Source organism: Odontesthes bonariensis, chromosome 15 (assembly GCF_027942865.1).
Source record: "Odontesthes bonariensis isolate fOdoBon6 chromosome 15, fOdoBon6.hap1, whole genome shotgun sequence".
Lineage (NCBI taxonomy): Eukaryota > Metazoa > Chordata > Actinopteri > Atheriniformes > Atherinopsidae > Odontesthes > Odontesthes bonariensis.
Genome location: NC_134520.1, coordinates 32,840,083 through 32,858,406, shown reverse-complemented (window position 1 = coordinate 32,858,406; position 18,324 = coordinate 32,840,083). Strand labels below are relative to the sequence as shown.

Here is an 18,324-nt window from a genome sequence, read left to right as displayed (position 1 = left end):
AAAATGTTTCAAATGTTGCTAAAGTTTACAGAGTTTAGAGCTTAAGGGAAATCAGCTTCAGGCCGGCTGATTTCGGCTCGGGCAGGAGCGAGATGCATTGTGGGTAAACGCTCTGCATACTGTCTGATCGATGAGTATGCAGTATGGAAGTATGTAGCATGCGGTTTCGAACACAGCCACAGTCATTGTTAGGTCCGGGCAACGATTAAAATATTTAATCTAATTAATCACATGATTTCCCTGATTAATCACGATTAATCGCATTTGTACGCGAAATCCAAAAATGAATCCAAAAGTAGTGTATAGCTTTTAGCATTTAGTTTTATTTTAAATGTGCTGCCATATGAATGAAAGTGCCATAACATTTGTTGTGCAAACACACTTTTAACATCAGCATCTTTCTGTAGTTTTTATGTAGAAGCCTCGCTCCACTGTCTGTTTCCTTGAATGACTTGCTGCTATCAGTTGTGTGTTTTGCCTTTAAGTGATATTTTAGACTGGAACTACTACACTGAGAAGACAATTCAACTTGGCTGTAAATGCAGGAGTTTTTTTATTTATTTAATTTGAAATACGTGCTTTTATGTTGAAACAAGTAAAACAGGAAGTAGTGCCGGTTAGCTCCGTTAGCTTCACAACTGTAGCGGTGATGTTAGCTGCTAGTTTATTTTAATTTTATGACTCCATGCTTTGTGGTGTTTGCTGTAACTGTGTGAATGTGATGCATTCAACATTTTACATTAATAAAACCTGCGTTAATGCGCGATAAAATATTTATCGGTGTTAAATAATTAACGAGTTAACTCGCCCGGCCCTATATATTGTTGTTAGTTCTGATGCTGCAGCCACCTAAAAGTGTCAAATGTTCTTCTTTTTGGGTAATTTCCAACTGAGCACCTTTTATTTGTGGATATTAGCCAAATATTCTTCAATATGGCATTCCATGCTGATGATATAATTCTTATTTTCCCATAAATGTGATATTAGGTGTAATATCCGCAAACGGATTGCCTCGAATCTTATGCAGCAAACATTAAACACAAACTCCAGCAGTTAATAATCCTCTAAAATGTTGCCGACACGATCCATGATGGTAATCTGCAACTACAAAGTCAACACATTTAGACTGAAAAGGATCAAAATGGAGTAATTAATCAGCGATGTTTTAGTTTCCTCACCTTTCTCATACACCTCCTTCAGGACTCCTTTCTTGATGAGCTCCTCTCTGCTCTGGCGAGTGGACATTTTCCTCTCCAACACTGCAGGAACACAAAGAGCACGCCGTCAAAAAGCTTAGTAAGAAGGATTATTACTGATGGATGAAGACTCAAAGATCAAACAGCTTTCTCTTCATCCGATGCTACATTCATCTTTAGTCTTCTGTTGTTTCACTTCAAACCTTTAGGACTCGTGTTTAATTAATTATGGGTCCAAGAGGCAAACTTAATCCTTTTTTTCCCCACATAGGAAACACGAGTCGTATTTTTTCCTAAAAAGACCCGATAGATCATTAAGTTGTAAATCTGTATATATCCTTTCATTTTGGAGAGTGTTTCAGATCTGTATGAGGCTTGTTTGTGTGTGTTTTTGCTGCTATACATGTCAAAATACGGCTTTTCTGTGACCTATTTTTTTCTTCAATGTATGGAATCTATGGATTCTAGAGCTCTGATTGGACAATTGGCCGACTGTGTGTGTGTGTGTGTGTGTGTGTGTGTGTGTGTGTGTGTGTGTGTGTGTGTGTGTGTGTGTGTGTGTGTGCGTAAACAGTAAGATGCTCTGAGCCCATGTAGGTCAGACAGAGCGAAACACTGTAAATAAAAATAAGTGTGGGGGCGTTTTTTTCCACTGAAAATCCATTTTCATCATCTCAAAATAGGAAAACGTCCAAGAATCAAAGTTTATAAGAATATTTAAACATTATCATGTTGAGATATCAGCTTTTAATTTGACATACGTGCTCAAACGTGTGCAAACTAAAGTGAAATGCTGTCTCAGTCGTGATATTATTGACATTTTTATTAAAAAATGCTGCTAGAAGTTAAAAAAAAGGATTTTTTTTATGCTTATGATCAGGGGATCATTAAGTTTCATCTAATCTAATTACTATCATCGTGGTTTTTACTTTGCACAATAGTTATTTTTAAACACTTAGAAGCACGTTGGGTGGATTTATGGCAGAAAAATCAATATGGAACAAAAAGTGTGCTCTAAAAATACTACATTTACTTGCACACTTCACCCAAATAGGTCAGCCATACAGTCACTCAGTGGGGTCACATGGCTCTGGGAGGATCAGATTATTGGCTAAATTACAATCAGAATGAGTTGAGCAAGGGTAATTCTCCTTGGATATATGGCGGTGAATGAATGGGATCAGAGGCACAAAGCGTGTCATACCCCGGTATGATAGGTGGCGCTGTACCCATTCCAGCTGTTGCTAATAGAGCCACTTCCTGTTGACCTCTTCACCACCAACAACAACAACAAACTCAGGCATTGGAGAAAGATGGAGAACGCAGAGCCAGATGAAGCTACGTCCCTCTACATTTGGTCTGTGATGAGCTGCTTGTTGCACAAACTCGATGCCCAACGGAGCATTCTCCATCGCGTTGTTTGTTTCTTTCTGACGGCGACAACAACAGGAATATCGTCTCCTTTGACTTCCGGGTCACGACCCCGGGAAAACATCTGGAGCATGCGCAGAACGCAAAGTCTGATTCACCACGTGCTTCAGCGTCTACAAGCAGGTTTAGAGTGACTTTCAACCCAGTTATCTCGGGGTCTCAATCCGATCCGATCCAATTTATAGTCAGATTAAGGTGTCTACATGCACTTAATAACTCAGTCTGATTGTAATTTAGCCAATAATCCGATCCTTTCAGTGCCATGTGACCCCACTGAGTGTTGGGCTTCTTCTGGTTGAAGTCAAGGACCAAAACGAGACGAGACACACGCTCCACGCTCCGGTTACTCTCTGTCATTTCCATCTTCTTCTTCTTCTTCTTCTTCTTCTTCTTCTTCTTCTGTCTTCTTCTTCTTCTTCTTCTTTTGTTACTTCCAGGTCAAAGCCGAAGCGTGTGCGGTGAGCTTCGGTCAATCAAAGTCCAACTGAGTTGGACCACATTATAGTTTAATCTGACATTATATATACATACAATGTATTTTATATGTCCGATTTTAGTCAGACTAACACGATATTTGCATATCTTTAACATCATAACTGACTAAATTAAACTCGAGGTTTATAATTAAGAGGCGCATGTGAGAGGGTTGGAGGCTCTTTATCTGTGACTGATCATCTTTTCACTGCAGCAGGCTGACCTACGACTTGCTGGTGTCGCTGTTACAGGCTTTTCTTGCTGCTAAATCTTTTGTTTTTACCAGGGCTGGACGAGTTAACTCATTATTTATTTAACGCAGATAAATATTTTATCACGCATTAACGCGGGTTTTATTATTTATTTTATTATTGTAAAAGTCTGTTGCTCACAGGCTTTTATTTTGTAAAAGTCTGTTGCTCACAGGCTTTTATTTTGAAAAGGTCTGTTTCTCACAGGCTTTTATTTTGTAAAAGTCTGTTGCCGTCTGCTGTGGAACAGGAAAAGAAAGTAATCGGCGGATCCACCAAACATGGAGAAGGGTACGGAACTTTTACTCGGCCATTTTCATGTTAAAGTTCTTCCAGACGGCGGAGTCGACAGAACCAAAGTCATCTGTAAACACTGCCAAGTTGAATTGTCTTCTCAGCGTAGTAGTTCCAGTCTAAAATATCACTTAAAGGCAAAACACACAACTGATAGCAGCAAGTCATTCAAGGAAACAGACAGTGGAGCGAGGCTTCTACATAAAAACTACAGAAAGATGCTGATGTTAAAAGTGTGTTTGCACAACAAATGTTATGGCACTTTCATTCATATGGCAGCACATTTAAAATAAAGCTAAATGCTAAAAGCTATATGCTACTTTTGGATTCATTTTTGGATTCTGCGTACAAATGCGATTAATCGCGATTAATCAGGGAAATCATGTGATTAATTAGATTAAAAATTTTAATCGTTGCCCAGCCCTAGTTTTTTACTCAAAAAGGAATAACTTCTCTGACCTAAATCGATCCTGAAACGTTGAATGCGCCTCAGCGGTGTGACAGAAGGGCTGCAGATGAAACCCACCGTGCAGCAACCTGTGTGTATATGTGTGCTTTAAGGTGAATAAAGTGGCTGCTCGGATGCAGAGGAAGGAAAAAAAGAAAAGCACGATGCCAGCTGGGAGAACAGCTTGGCTGCAGGAAGCCTCTCGTCGCCCCTCCGCTGCGTGTTTGCGTCTCTCGGTGAGAACAGGAAATAAAACGACTCGTCCAGCTGAGAAGCAGCAGCGGCCGCTTCTGAACGCGAATCAAACTCTTCCGTTTCCCGGCTCAGCTTTAAAATCTTTACTCTGGCTTCCAGTCAGTCACAGAATAGATTTTAAAAGCCTGCTGATGGTTTACAATCTGTGATCTGTTCAGAGAATATAAAGCCAGCAGAGCTCTGAGATCCAAGGACTCAGGTCAGCTGGTCCAGTCCAGAGTCCAGACTAAACATGGAGAAGCAGCATTTAGCTGTTATGCTGCAAACAAGTGGAACAAACTGCCAGTGGAGATTAAACTTTCACCAAATGGAGACATTTTTAAATCCAGGTTAAAAACATTTCTGTTCTCATGTGTCTATGCATGAAATCTGCACGATATCTTTGAGTTTATCTGCTTGTTTTTAATCATTTAAATGATTTTATTTGTTTCTCTTTATATTCTTTTATGTATTTTTAATGCTTCTTCCACTCCCTGCTGCAATGCTTTTATTTTATGTAAAGCACTTTGAATTGTTTGTACATGAAATGTTCTACAAATAAATATGATACGATATGTAACAGAGGTTTCCTCAGAGATATATATATATATATATATATCTATATATATATATATAGTTAATTCGACATTAAAGAGGCGCTAAAGTGGAGGACCATCCCCATTTAAAGCTAAATATTTCACAGCTGTTGTGTTTGCGTCTCTGATCTAATTCACAGCTTTTCAGCCCGTCAGAAACAAGCTTTTTCTTCCGTTTTTCACATTTTTTGGTCATTTTCTGCCTCCGGTTTCTGCATCCGTTCCTCTTTGGGTTAAATCCCGACCTTCCAAACGGGCCGATTGTGCACAAACTCCTTCACTACTGGCTTCCTAACTCACAGTGTGGGGCGTATGTTGCATCAACCTGGCCTGTGAGATTTACTGTAGCTGGCACGGCTCGGTGGTGTTGATGCTGAGCTGCCTGCCTTTCACCAGCCTCCCACAACCATCCTCATGGAGCTGCAGAGCCTGGCTGCAACCCCCCATTTCTCCCTTTTGCCCTGCAGCTCAGCCCCTCTGAGACCCCATCAGTCAAAGCTGCCGTTGCCAGGTGCAACAGGGAGTGCAATAAGGGGGGAAAGGTGCTAATGGGAGTGTGGTGTTTCCGGCGTTTTGGGCTCTCACCGGCAGAGGTCTGCTTGAACTTTTCACTCTTCTTCTTCCTCCACTTCCAGGGTTTAAACAGGCGTCCCAGAGTGGCGAATTTGCTCCGCCGGCGGATGGGAGGCGTGTGCGTGCCTGGCACCAGCGAATCGGAGCGCATCGCCGCCAACCGCTCCACCTCCTCAGCTGGAAGACAGAACAGACAGAAAGTTTAAAACAAACACCCGATGATGCTCCGTGCTGTTTTTAACCAATCAGGCGAGAGATTTCCAAACACCTGAACTTCAACTTAAAGGTAAAGCGGAGGAAACACTTAGGAACAGCTGAGTAATTTAAACAAATGCAGTATGAACAAAGAAAACAATTGGCTCATGCTGGAAGAGGTTGGGAAGGTATATGTTTCAGAGGTGGAACAGTTAGATGAAGCAGGGGCAAAGCTTGCCTGCCTCAACTAAAGCAACACATTTACATTATAAGGTTTTTATATCTACATTTTTCACTAAATCAGACAAAACTGTCGACCCATTACCCTCCACTTGCAGTTTTCAGTTAAAGGGACAGTTCGCCTCTTTAGACATGAAGCTGTGTAACATCCCATATCAGCAACATCATTTATGAACATCTTCTTACCCCCTGCTGCGTCCTGTGAGCAGAGTTCCAGCCTCGTTTTGGTGTTGACGAAAAGTAGTCCCGGCTAGTTGGCTGGGGTTTAAAAATAAAGCGTTTTGCTTCTCAAAACAATATGCGTTCAACAGAGTAATACATTTGCATCACAAAATCGTTCTCCAGGAAAAGTCAGACCTCACAATCGCTTGGCCCTATTTTCTCTCCCTTTGTATCAGGCTGTTTTCTCTATTTTTTTAATATTTTATTTTTATTATTTTATTATTAGTATTATTATTATTATTATTTTTATTATTATTATATTATAATATTATTATTATTTTATTTTTTTATTTATTTTATTTTTATTATTATTTAGTTATTTTAATTTTATTTACTATTTTCTCTCCACCGTAACAGGCGTTTGCTGCTCGGTCTACACAGCAGGCAGTGATACGAAGGGAGAGAAAATAGGGCCAAGCGATTGTGAGGTCTGACTTTTTCCTGGAGAACGATTTTGTGATGCACATGTATTACTCTTTTGAACACATATTGTTTTGAGAAGCAAGACGCTTTATTTTTTAAACCCCAGCCAACTAGCCGGACTACCTTCATCAACGCCAAAACGAGGCTGGAACTCTGCTCACAGGACGCAGCAGGGGGTAAGAAGATGTTCAGAAATGATGCTGCTGATATGGGATGTCACACAGCTTCATGTCAAAAGAGGTGAACTATCCCTTTAACTTTGAACTCATTTTAAGGTGTGGAACTAAGAAAAATGGCTTTATTGTAATACCAGAATCTAACGCATTTCCTTCTTTACCTTCACTTTGATTAAAGTTAAAAACAGACACTGAATGATAAATCAACATCCCATCCAACAACGTTTCAGTTTTCAGATAAAATCACTCGACCACCCTCATAAATCTCACCTGTCACAACCTCCCCCCTAACTGAATTCATTTATCCTTTGCTGCAGATGAAAAACGGATCATTTTCCTTTAACGTTGTCATTTTGCTGGTTTATTTTCCCAGTCGGGCATAAAACAAACAAACCATCCAGGAAACCAGATGCTCACTTGTCTCAGCCTCAAATGTCAGGGGACGTTCTCCGCCAGGAGGCTGTGGATAATCAAGTCAAGCAAAGCTTATTTGGGTCGCTCTTAATCACAGTTAATGTGTCCGGGGCATTGTGTAAGAGGAGGGGGGGGGGCAAAAAGCTGGAGAAAGATGGGAGAAACCTGAGGATCTGCCTGGTAGAGAGGAGCCTGAACACGAAAAGCTAAATACTGAATGCAAAACTGAGGATTCTGTGGTGAAAAATGAAAAAAAAAAAAATGGAAACGGCCTTATAACCCTTCCCAGGTTGATGGGCAGCAACAGCTGCTTCTCTGAGATCGTTGCTGGTGTCTTTCCTCCTTGGCATCGTGTTAACACACACCTGAACGCTACAGAACTTCTGCTTTTATAGAGCTGCTCACACTCTTTGGCAGCTGCTGTTTACCCCTTTATTTAGTCCAATAAGAGGCTGTTTTTCACACACTTTTCTGTGATTGGGTCCATTTTTGTTGAATAAAGAGGCTGTGTTTTATCTCAGTTTAAGACCTGATAAGCATTAGATGATCCCACGCATAAAAACTGACGTCCTGCTGACTAACAGGCAACAAACACGGTTCCCACAGCTGAATCAGCAGCTTTGGACCCGACATCTGTCGGGATGCTGAAAGCAAACACTCCGATCTGTGCCTTTAAATCTCATTCCCTCCTCAGACGGTTTCCAGCTTTGGATCATTTGCATGATCTTCTTTTATATTAAACATAAGCAACATCTGCTGCAGGGAAACGGGCCCAAAAGGAAAGTCTGCGGACGATGTCAGAGACGGAAAAACAAACCGAGGGGAGATGTGAGCCTGGAGGGCGTCGGTTCAGATCTGTAGCAGAGGCCCTTCAACAGCAACACCTATGGAAGTTTTTCTGTGCCATCAGAGTTTGAATACGAATTTCTAATGTTGAATTTTTACAGCATCAAAATCAGACTTTGAATTTGAAAAACCAACAGTGTAAAAAAAAAAAATATCAATTTCTCAAAACAAAAATTCAGTGGAAAAAAGTGCTTCTCCCTGTTAACCCGGATGTTGAGTCTGGTTCTTTTTCCACTGCATTTTTTTTCATTGAATATTTTTTCCACTGAATTTTTTTTTAAATTGAATTTTTTTAAATTGAATTTTTTTAAATTGAATTTTTTAAATTTTTTCCACTGAAATTTTTTAAGTTTAATTTTTTTCCACTGATTTTTTTTTTTAAATTGAATTTCTTTTAAGTTGAATTTTTTTTTCACTGAATTTTTAGATGTTTAATTTTTTTCCATTCATTTTTCTTTTTAGAAATATATATTTTTGGTTTACACTGTTGGTTTTTCAAATTCAAAGTCTGATTTTGATGCTGTAAAAATTCAATATGAGAAATTCGTATTCAAACTGATGGCACTGAAAAACTTCCATAAACATCCAGCCTCCCCTCTGTCAGTGTGAGCTCGTGCCGTGTGACACCCCGGTGTGAATCTCAGCGAGCACACAGGAAACCCTCCCTGCACCAACACAGAAGGTGCCTTCAGGGTGAAACCCCCCCCCCCCACACACTCTTTCTTGGCCTGCGCCACCAAACTGTGGTCACCAGACACCCGACCGGTGCAGATTTCCAGCTGATAAATTGCTGCCTTAATGAGCTCCTTGGCTCATCTTTTTTATCTCTGCTCACAAAGCGAAGGCGTCCCGTTCCCCCCGGTGGAGTCCGACCCCCACCGGGGGGAATCAGACTCACACCGTGGGCCGACATTCTTCCACTCTGACCCTGCGTCTGTTACCTCACTGCTGCCTGAGTCACTCAACAACGAGCTCAAAAACAACTCAACATGAGCCATTTTCTGCTTTTTCACTCATTTTCAGTCCAGTCCGTCTTCATTTTCCTTTAAAGGACGGCTGTTTCCAGGCTGGTTCATCAGAATATTCTGTTAATAATCTGTTTATTATGAATATGTCGTCTCTTAAAATCTTATTTTTTGTCAGTTTTACTGTCTTAATCCAGCCGTCATTTCTTCATACTTTTCCTCCCAGCAGCCAGACTTTCTTCTAATCTGTTAAAGTGGTCCTGAGCAACAGTTCTCCAGCTTTCTGAAGGTTTTTCAGAGTTTATCTTTGGACATTTTCTGCTTTTTCACTCATTTTCAGTCCAGTCCACTTAACTCTGACCTATGACTCATTCAGGCAGGAAAAAGGCTCCTAACTCAAGGGATGAACCAGTGTTGTGTCCACACAGAACAGACAACTTAGCAAAGAAGCCGTTTTAAACTGGATCTTTAGGCACTTTGTTCCCAGCAGCCTGTCACAGAGACGCATCATTTGTTCCCATTTCTTTAGCTGCATCTGTGAAAAACAGCTTCATAGTTTAAACTTTTTTGTACATTTATGTTAAAACATCTTTCAGTTACCAAGAGTCAAATTAATTTAAGAAATTCAGTTTAAAAAAAATCCTAATCCCAAAATAATGAATGTTATCACTTCTAAAAGTAGAAAAGTAGGAAAAAAACAGACAATAATAAGAATTATATGTTATTCAACATCAAGAAAAAGTAAATAAGATTCAATTTAAAGCTTAAAAAAGGAATATAAGATATAATCTAATGACTAATTATGGAACAATTCATATAAATTAAATGATTAAACTGCTTTATGCCACCTGAAATGAATAATCTAGAAGCTCTTTGTGAGTTTTAGACTGGAATTAAGATTTGTTCCCATTTGCTCAGAACTGTATCATTAGAAGCCTTGACTGACATCTGAACCGGCTGATGTATATTTCATGCTAAAATCTGCACTGAACTGCAATGCTCATGAATAATGTCGCACATAAAACCACCAAAGGCTGATTTATGATCGATTTCTATGACCAGCGATGGATTTTTAGGATTTAAGCCAAAGTGTGGAGGCAGCAGATCAATAAATTGGCTGCTGGGCAGTCGGCAGTTTTATTGATAACCGGCTACAGATCGAGCAAATTATCCAAGCTCACACATGCCTTCATTATTATGAAGACTTACAGCTCCTCCACCGGACAAAAGTAAAAAAAAAAACCTCAAACTCAATAATTCTACAACAAATAACGTGATTATGAAAACATAGAGTTGATTAAAATGTAGTTTGGTTAAATCAACTGACTTCCCGTCTGTTTTAAAGGTAATTTTACAGCTGGTTGTTCAGTGGTTTGGTCTTTCACTGTTAGACTGGGAACAGATTGCTCGGCTCAATGCGTCCATCAGACGGCGGGATGATGATCCACTGGTTCTGCTTTCAGTATGGAAGTTTTTCTGTGCCATCAGAGTTTGAATACGAATTTCTCATATTGCATTTTTACAGCATCAAAAATCAGACTTTGAATTGGAAAAACCAACAGTGTAAAAAAAAGAATCTATTTTTAATTCAGTGGAAAAATATTCAACTTCAAAAAATTCAGTGAAAATAAATGCAACTTCAAAAAAATTTAATGGAAAAAAATAAATGGAAAAAAATTCAACTTAAAAAAATTCAGTGGAAAAAAATTCAACTTAAAAAAAATCTGTGGAAAAAAATTCAACTTAAAAAAAATCTGTGGAAAAAAATTCAACTTCAAAAAAATTAAATGGAAAAAAATTCAGTGGAAAAAATACAGATGAAAAAATTAAATGGAAAAATATTCAACTTCAAAAAATTTAATGGAAAAAAATTCAACTTCAAAAAATTCAGTGGAAAAAATTAAATGGAAAAAAATTCTACTTCAAAAATTTTAATGGAAAAAAAATTTTATTTTTATTTTTTCCATTTCATTTTTTGAAGTTGAATTTTTTTCCACTGATTTTAATTTTTAGAAATTGATTTTTTTTTTTTTACACTGTTGGTTTTTCCAATTCAAAGTCTGATTTTGATGCTGTAAAAATTCAATATTAGAAATTCGTATTCAAACTCTGATGGCACAAAAAAACTTCCATATTTCAGAGGAGTTGTCAGGGAACCAAAAACGTAAACAGGGAAGCAAAACTGAAGGTGAAAGAAACACTGCCAGGATTTCCAGTAAATCCCAAAGTTAACAGGCTGTGGACGGAGCTGATTCCCCCTCCACCCCCAGCCTCGCAGCCCGGGAGCAGCCCGGGAGCAGCCCGGGAGCAGCAGCCCGGGAGCAGCCCCCTTCCTCCGGCTCACCGTCCAGCTGTGCTCCCCGGCAGTTGCTGCAGATGTGCTTGATCTCCTTCCCCAGCTGACAGTGGATGATGAACGGCGTGTTGTTGTTGTTTGCGGCGGCTTCACGCTGCTGCTGCTGCTTCATCCTGCCCAGGCAGAAGCCTCTCCTCCTCTTCCTCGGCTTCTCCTCCTCCAGGTGGGTCCTGGATCCGGATCCGGGTCCGGGTCCGGGTCCCGGTCCCGGTCCGGACCGCGAGCACAGCACGTTCCCTCCACATCCCGCCATGTTTGCGCCGGACTGCAGGGATGGACCCACTCGCGGATTTCAAACAGTCTTCAACTCCGTCCTTCCTCACATATTAGCCATTATAAAACACACTTCCGGCCAATTCTTACAAAATAAAAGCCCCGGAACCTGACCTGACTTCATTGAAAATGAGCCTAATAATTAGTTTTTATCGGTGTTTTCCTCCTTTGTCAGCCCATTTATTAGAAAATAAAAATAAAAAATACAATAATAATACAGACATGTATCCTTCATAAACCTGAGGGATAAGTAATAAATGTAAAATAATGTGGGGATCAGTGTTTTGGTCAGGAGTCTATAATTCCAGGAAAATGGCTTCACGTTAAGTTAAATCTGAATAATTATCCTGAAACTGTCTAAATTTTCAGGATACTTATATGTATATATATATATATATATATATATATATCTTCCAGACTGTTGCTTGTTTTTAAATTAATTTGAATTATTTTATTTGTTTCTCTTTATATTCTTTTATGTATTTTTAATGCTTCCTTAAGAGAAGTTGTGTAGTATTGTATCAAACTTTATTAAGAATAATTAATTAAAAAAAAAACATAGTTAAAACACTCAGGTTGATGATTTTCTGAAGTTGGTAACAAGCACATAAGCTTTCCTGACTTTATTTCGAAGGTGTTCTCAACTTCCGGTTTTCATGCGCCTGTCAGGTGGTAACTTGACGCAGCGCCGAACGCTGACGCCTTGAGCCAATCACAGAGCAGCCAGGCACGCTGGACCTGCAGCTTCAGCCAATGAGGTTTAAGGACCGGGATATTTGGAATCACTTCGGAAAGAAAAAGAAAAAGGCTGATAAATCTGCAAAAAAAGACTTTTTACTGGCAAAAATATTAATATATAATAATATATATTATATATAATTTATAAAATTTATATTCAGTTAATTTGAGTTGGTTTATATGTATTTATTATAAATATACCTATTTTCCCTCAGATTTGTTTATATAAAACATATTTTATGAATAACAATGATTGCTAAGACTTAAAATATCCTATTTTGTCAATATTTTTTTCTTTTTTTGTGTCATAACATAGAAAGAAACAATCTAAACATTTCGATCTCCACCACGAGAACTATTAAAGCTGTTGGAGAGCAGTGTGCAGATTTATTCCTTCAGGACTTATCTGCTACGTTCCAACACACCTGAACCTGTAAGGTGTTTGAAAACCTTGAAAAAACATCTAAATTACAGGACATACAGGTTTATGGTTCTTTATCAGAATAACCCCCCACAAAAAAACCTCCCGTAATAATTCATAACTGAACATAAAGGGAGACATTTTACTTTTCTATGAAAAATATCAGCTCATCTTGAATTTGATGGCAGCCACACGTCTTATAAAGTTGGGATGGGGCAACAAAACGCTGGAAAAGTAAGTTATTCTGAAGAGAAACAGCCAGAGGAACATGTTGAAGCTATGCAGCTTCTATAAATTGTAGAGGAATTTCAGAATCATGTGAAACCGTGAAGACTTTGACTTAAAGCTTAAAGCTGTTTTTTACAGGCTTGAATGGTGCATTAGTCCCCTCACAACAGCAGAGACAGCTGCATCGGTTTCCTCCCCCAAACCAAACACAGAGAAGAAGCCACGTGTGAACGTGATCCAGAAACACTGCCATCTTCTCTGTGTGTAAGCAAATAAACAAGAAAACAAAAACAAAAAGGAACTCAAAATCAACCCTGATCTTCAAAGTAAGCGTTTTGTGCTCTATGAAATCTAGAAATACTTTTCAAGCTGAGGAAGCTGTACAGTCTGGATCAGAGACAAGAAAAGGCAGCAAACAGTTTGGGATTTTTAAGATAAGAGGAAGCCGAACTTGGAAAGTCTCTTAGATTTAAGAAGAAAAGGAAAAACTAAAAGATCTTATCGTGCAGTTCTACGTCTCCGCCAGCAGGTGGAGCTCACTTGCAGCACATGCATCTGATATGAATTCTTCTGCCTCTCACCAGTGTCAGACTGAGCTGCAGGGTGCAGAGTGTCTGATTATCTCCCGTCTCCTTCGTGTTTCCACAGCCAGCTGCGGTGCACATGAATAACACGTCTTTACTGCGCGTGTTAATGTGAGTAGACTTGTGTGATAACCTCAGATTTTAGAAGAATAATCTGTATTTTTCTCTGCATTAAGTACAATCCTCAACGTAAAATATTCTGCACCAAGGCGACTTTCAACCGTCCTCAACAGAAGTAGACGAGGCCTAAAATGATGGGAAACAAAGAGGCACCATCATGGCTCTTAATCTGAACTCATCCAGAGTCTCACACTGATTTAATACCAGCAACTCCTCAAATGAGAAGGAGATGAGAGGTGAGAGGATGGTGGGACGCGAGCCTGATCGATAAATCCATGGCCTCGCTCTCTCACACAAGCTAAGACCCGCAGTGTGTCTCAAGTGACTGCGAGGCAAGGTGGCATGTCTGCAGACTGAGTGATGCCCCAAAGGTGCAGGCGCGCCTCACATAACATGCAGCGGTGGCACAAAAGGGCACAGATTTGGCTACACTTACAGTTAATGGAGGCATTCGGGTAAAAAAGCTCAATTTAAACAGATTTTAACAGTATATCTACCGTTAAATCTATATTAAACTGCACCAAGTAGCAAAAACAGGTTTAATTGTGTTGTTAACGCTCTTTGGAGGATGCAGGATGCTGTATATCTCCTATTTTTTTTGGTTTTAGTGGTGACATAAACTGCGTTTCTAATCATCTGGCTGCAGCTGAACATGTCTGAATGAATGAGCTCTCTGTGCTTTGCAGTGAGTATCAGGCTAAAAGTTAATCACAAAGCAACATGCTGTTGCAGCTTCTTCTCCCACAGAGACGTAACAGCGTCCACGTGGAAACGATTAAGATTTAATCTAATTAATCACGTGATTTCCCTGATTAATCACGATTAATCGCATTTGTACTCAAAATCCATAAATGAATTCAAAAGTAGCGTATAGCTTTTAGCATTTAGTTTTATTTTAAATGTGCTGCCATATGAATGAAAGTGCCATAACATGTTTGGTGGATCCGCCGATTACTTCTGCAGCAGAGAGAAACAGACTTTTACAAAATAAAAGCCTGTGAGCAACAGACTTTTACAATAATAAAATAAATAATAAAACAGGGGTGGTAGTGGGTTGAGCAGGCGCCCCATGTACAAGAGGCTATAGTCCTCGCTGCAGCTGGCGAGTCCCGCATCGGACGGCCCTGTGCTGCATGTCGTTCCCCCTCTCTCTGTCCCCCGCTTCCTGTCTCTCTGAACTTTCCTATCCATTAAAGGCACAAAAGCCTTTAATTCGTATTCAATTCGTATTTTTTTTAGATAAATAAAGTCAAATAAAACATGCGTTAATGTGCGATAAATAATTATTATTAGTATTAAATAATTAACGACTTAACGCGATAATAACGAGTTAACTCGCCCAGCCCTAAAAAGAATAGAATGTTTTTCTAAAGCTGGAGTCAGTGCCGCTCAATCCTCGGGAGGAAGAAGAATATCACAGTTCTTTTTAACACCTACGATATTCAGTGAGCTTAAAAAATGTAGAAAAGTGATATTTCCAGCCACATCCACAGCACATGGGGATGCTTGTATGGATCGTTTGGGGGAAACGAGATGCTGTAGGAAAGCTTTACATCGAGCGCTTATGTTAGAGAGTTAGAGTTTGCATACTTTTATAGCTGCAGGTTTACTTTTTAAGCAAGTACAATATAGACTGCCACTATCTGATGCTATCAGTGTACATCCTATTGGCCAAAGATGCTAACCAAGGTGCTAACCACCTGTTCTTGTTCCAAGTTATCTTCTCTAACATGATAAAACTCCTTCACAACACACTGAAGGCCTTTGGCAGTTGTGTTTGCAGACCAAATAAACACACGAGGGATAAAAATGACACTCGTGTGTAAAGCTGTAAGTCTCATACGGAAAAATGATCCGTCACAAACGGCTTTTTGAATTATTCATGTCTGAAAACCAGTTTTTAAGAAGCACCAGAGGTCTGAAAGGAGGCGGCTCTGTTTGTTTACGTGCAGCCTGAAGAGAAACTGTGCAGCAGCATTTTAATACTCCGGCTTTATTCAAAGGTACAAAATGCTTCCAGTGAGGTCCGACTAGATGCAAGATATTTTTATAATTCCACACTTTTCCTGTTTATCTGAAACCCAAAACAAGAAGCCGGATGATGAAATCGGGCCCCGGGGCCTCAGAAACGCTTCTTTGGGGACTTTAATGGACTAAGTCGGAGCACTTTCGAGTGTTCAGCCGGCTCTGAGACCTCCGCTCACAGCTCGTGTTTGAATGAATGAACACACGAACCTGCTTGGACTGCAGGTGTTCTTGTCAGATCAGAGGAGGCGGCGTGTCTCCAGCTGCCTGTGAGACACGGAGCTCTTCACATCTGTCTCATCGTAAACTATCCCGTCCAACAGCATCTATTTCATGCTGCCAGCAGCTGAAGCCTGTATTTCTCACCCAGAGCCCTAAATAGGATTCCTCACTGTCAGTCATGACCACAGCAGAGAGCCTTACTTCCCCTGTGGAGCTCCCCAGCTTTGTGCCTGTGCGCTGTGATGGAGATGCATTAGCCGAATCCATCTCACCTTGACCTGCCTGAGCTGTGAGCCACATCTCCACGGCGCTGCGTCTGCCTGACAACTCTAACGAGGCTCCCAGACTCCCTCACTGAGGCTTCTTAACCATGAGAAGGGTGTAAAAATAACCCAAAGAACTGAGCGCGGCTGTCAAAGACGTTCGGATTTTATTTGCTTTTCAGTTTTCTCCCAAAAACAATCACGATGTGAGGTTCCTTTCCTCTATCTGTGGCTCGTTTCCACATGTTCTTTTTACGTTTTTGAACGAGCCTTTGGAGCACAAATAGCTCACACTCGACCCTGCTGGTGTCATAAACCATCCTCTAATTTAAGTTTTAAAATGGCTGCATGCACAAAGTTTGTGTTTTTTTTTTTAGAATAAACAAGCTGGCCATCGATCGGGGCCCAGAAGTCATGTGTGTGGGTCTCCACAGCATTGCACCAAATGAAAACAATCAATAGCAGCCCTGTTCCTGATGTTCTGTCCGAAGCTGCTCTGTTAACCGGTCAAACGGGCTTTCAAAATCAGGTTGTGCACTGGAAAAAATGTCCCTCCAAAAATAAGTTAAAAAAACAACAAATACAAGACTTTTTTGCTTGAAATAAGCAAAAAAATCTGCCAATGGAACTAGTGAAAATAGGCTTGTCGAGATTTCTTGAAATAAGATGTAATATTTAGGACTTTTGAGATAAAAGTAATCTTGAAATTAACTTAAAAACCTCTTCAACTGTCAAAAAAAGCTTGTTTCATATGAAATCCGACTCAAAACAATTTGTTTTCAAGACTTTTTCATTTAACAAGATATTCCAGATGTATTGTCTTCAAACAAGTCCCTATATCTGGCTGAAATGGAACTTGTTAGGCAGTTGTGTCTGATATTAAGTGTAATGAGATATTTTAACTAGAAATGAGACAAATATACTTGGTAAGACGCGCGTCTTTTTATTCCACTTTGAGTTAAAGTGCAAGAGTTGCTCATACTTTCAGGAGGACTACAATGAAGTGCCTTTACTTTGAGTTATCTGTGTTGTTCCCTTCAATTAGTCTAAATTCCAGAAAAGTGCCACCAAACATCAGAGGTTCTGTCCAAATTCAAAGGATGTTTTCATGGATAAAAGAAGTTTATTTCAGTCTCTCTGTGATGTGACAACGAAACCTCGACTTCAGCCGCCTGTCTGTCCTGATAAAAGGACTCTTTCTGTTTCTCCAATGAGTTGATATCTGAATTTGTTTGGCAAAAAAAAGGCAGAAACATGGAGTGAAAAAAAGGCTTTAAAACAAACTTGGTATTGCATGAGGAGGGCTTTTATTTGGAGGTTTTTATAGCTGATATACGCCTGAAACTGAAGCTGTTCCGTTTAAATGGGCTTATAAGTAGGGCTGGGCGAGTTAACTCGTTATCATCGCGTTAACTCGCTAATTATTTAACGACGATAAATATTTTATCGGACATTGACGCGTTTTTTAAATTTTTTTAAATCATTTTTTGGGGCTTTTGTGCCTTTAAAGGATAGGAAAGTTCAGAGAGACAGGAAACAGGGGGCAGAGAGAGGGGGAACGACACGCAGCACAGGGCCGTCCGATGTGTGACTCGAACCGGGTTTTTATTTTTGCTTTTATTTTGTAAAAGTCTGCTGCTGTCTGCTGTGGAACAGGAAAAGAAAGTAATCGGCGGATCCACCAAACATGGAGAAGGGTACGGAACTTTTACTCGGCCATTTTCATTTTAAAGTTCTTCCAGACGGCGGAGTCGACAGAACCAAAGTCATCTGTAAACACTGCCAAGTTGAATTGTCTTCTCAGCGTAGTAGTTCCAGTCTAAAATATCACTTAAAGGCAAAACACACAACTGATAGCAGCAAGTCATTCAAGGAAACAGACAGTGGAGCAAGGCTTCTACATAAAAACTACAGAAAGATGCTGATGTTAAAAGTGTGTTTGCACAACAAATGTTATGGCACTTTCATTCATATGGCAGCACATTTAAAATAAAGCTAAATGCTAAAAGCTATACACTACTTTTGAATTCATTTTTGGATTTTGCGTACAAATGCGATTAATCGTGATTAATCAGGGAAATCATGCGATTAATTAGATTAATTAGATTAAAAGTTT

At 39.7% G+C, this 18,324-nt stretch overlaps 1 protein-coding gene across 1 annotated transcript in view; it reads right to left on the bottom strand.

Annotated features, from left to right (window-relative positions):
- The window catches only part of phactr1 (phosphatase and actin regulator 1), a 49,697-nt gene that overhangs the window by 11,581 nt on the left and 19,792 nt on the right, over nt 1-18,324 (bottom strand). Inside the window, exons 2-3 of the mRNA XM_075486009.1 lie at nt 5,510-5,674; nt 1,179-1,259 (exon numbers count right to left, since the gene is read on the bottom strand). Coding sequence (XP_075342124.1) covers nt 1,179-1,259; nt 5,510-5,674 — 246 coding nt within the window. The remainder of the gene's footprint in view (nt 1-1,178; nt 1,260-5,509; nt 5,675-18,324) is intronic.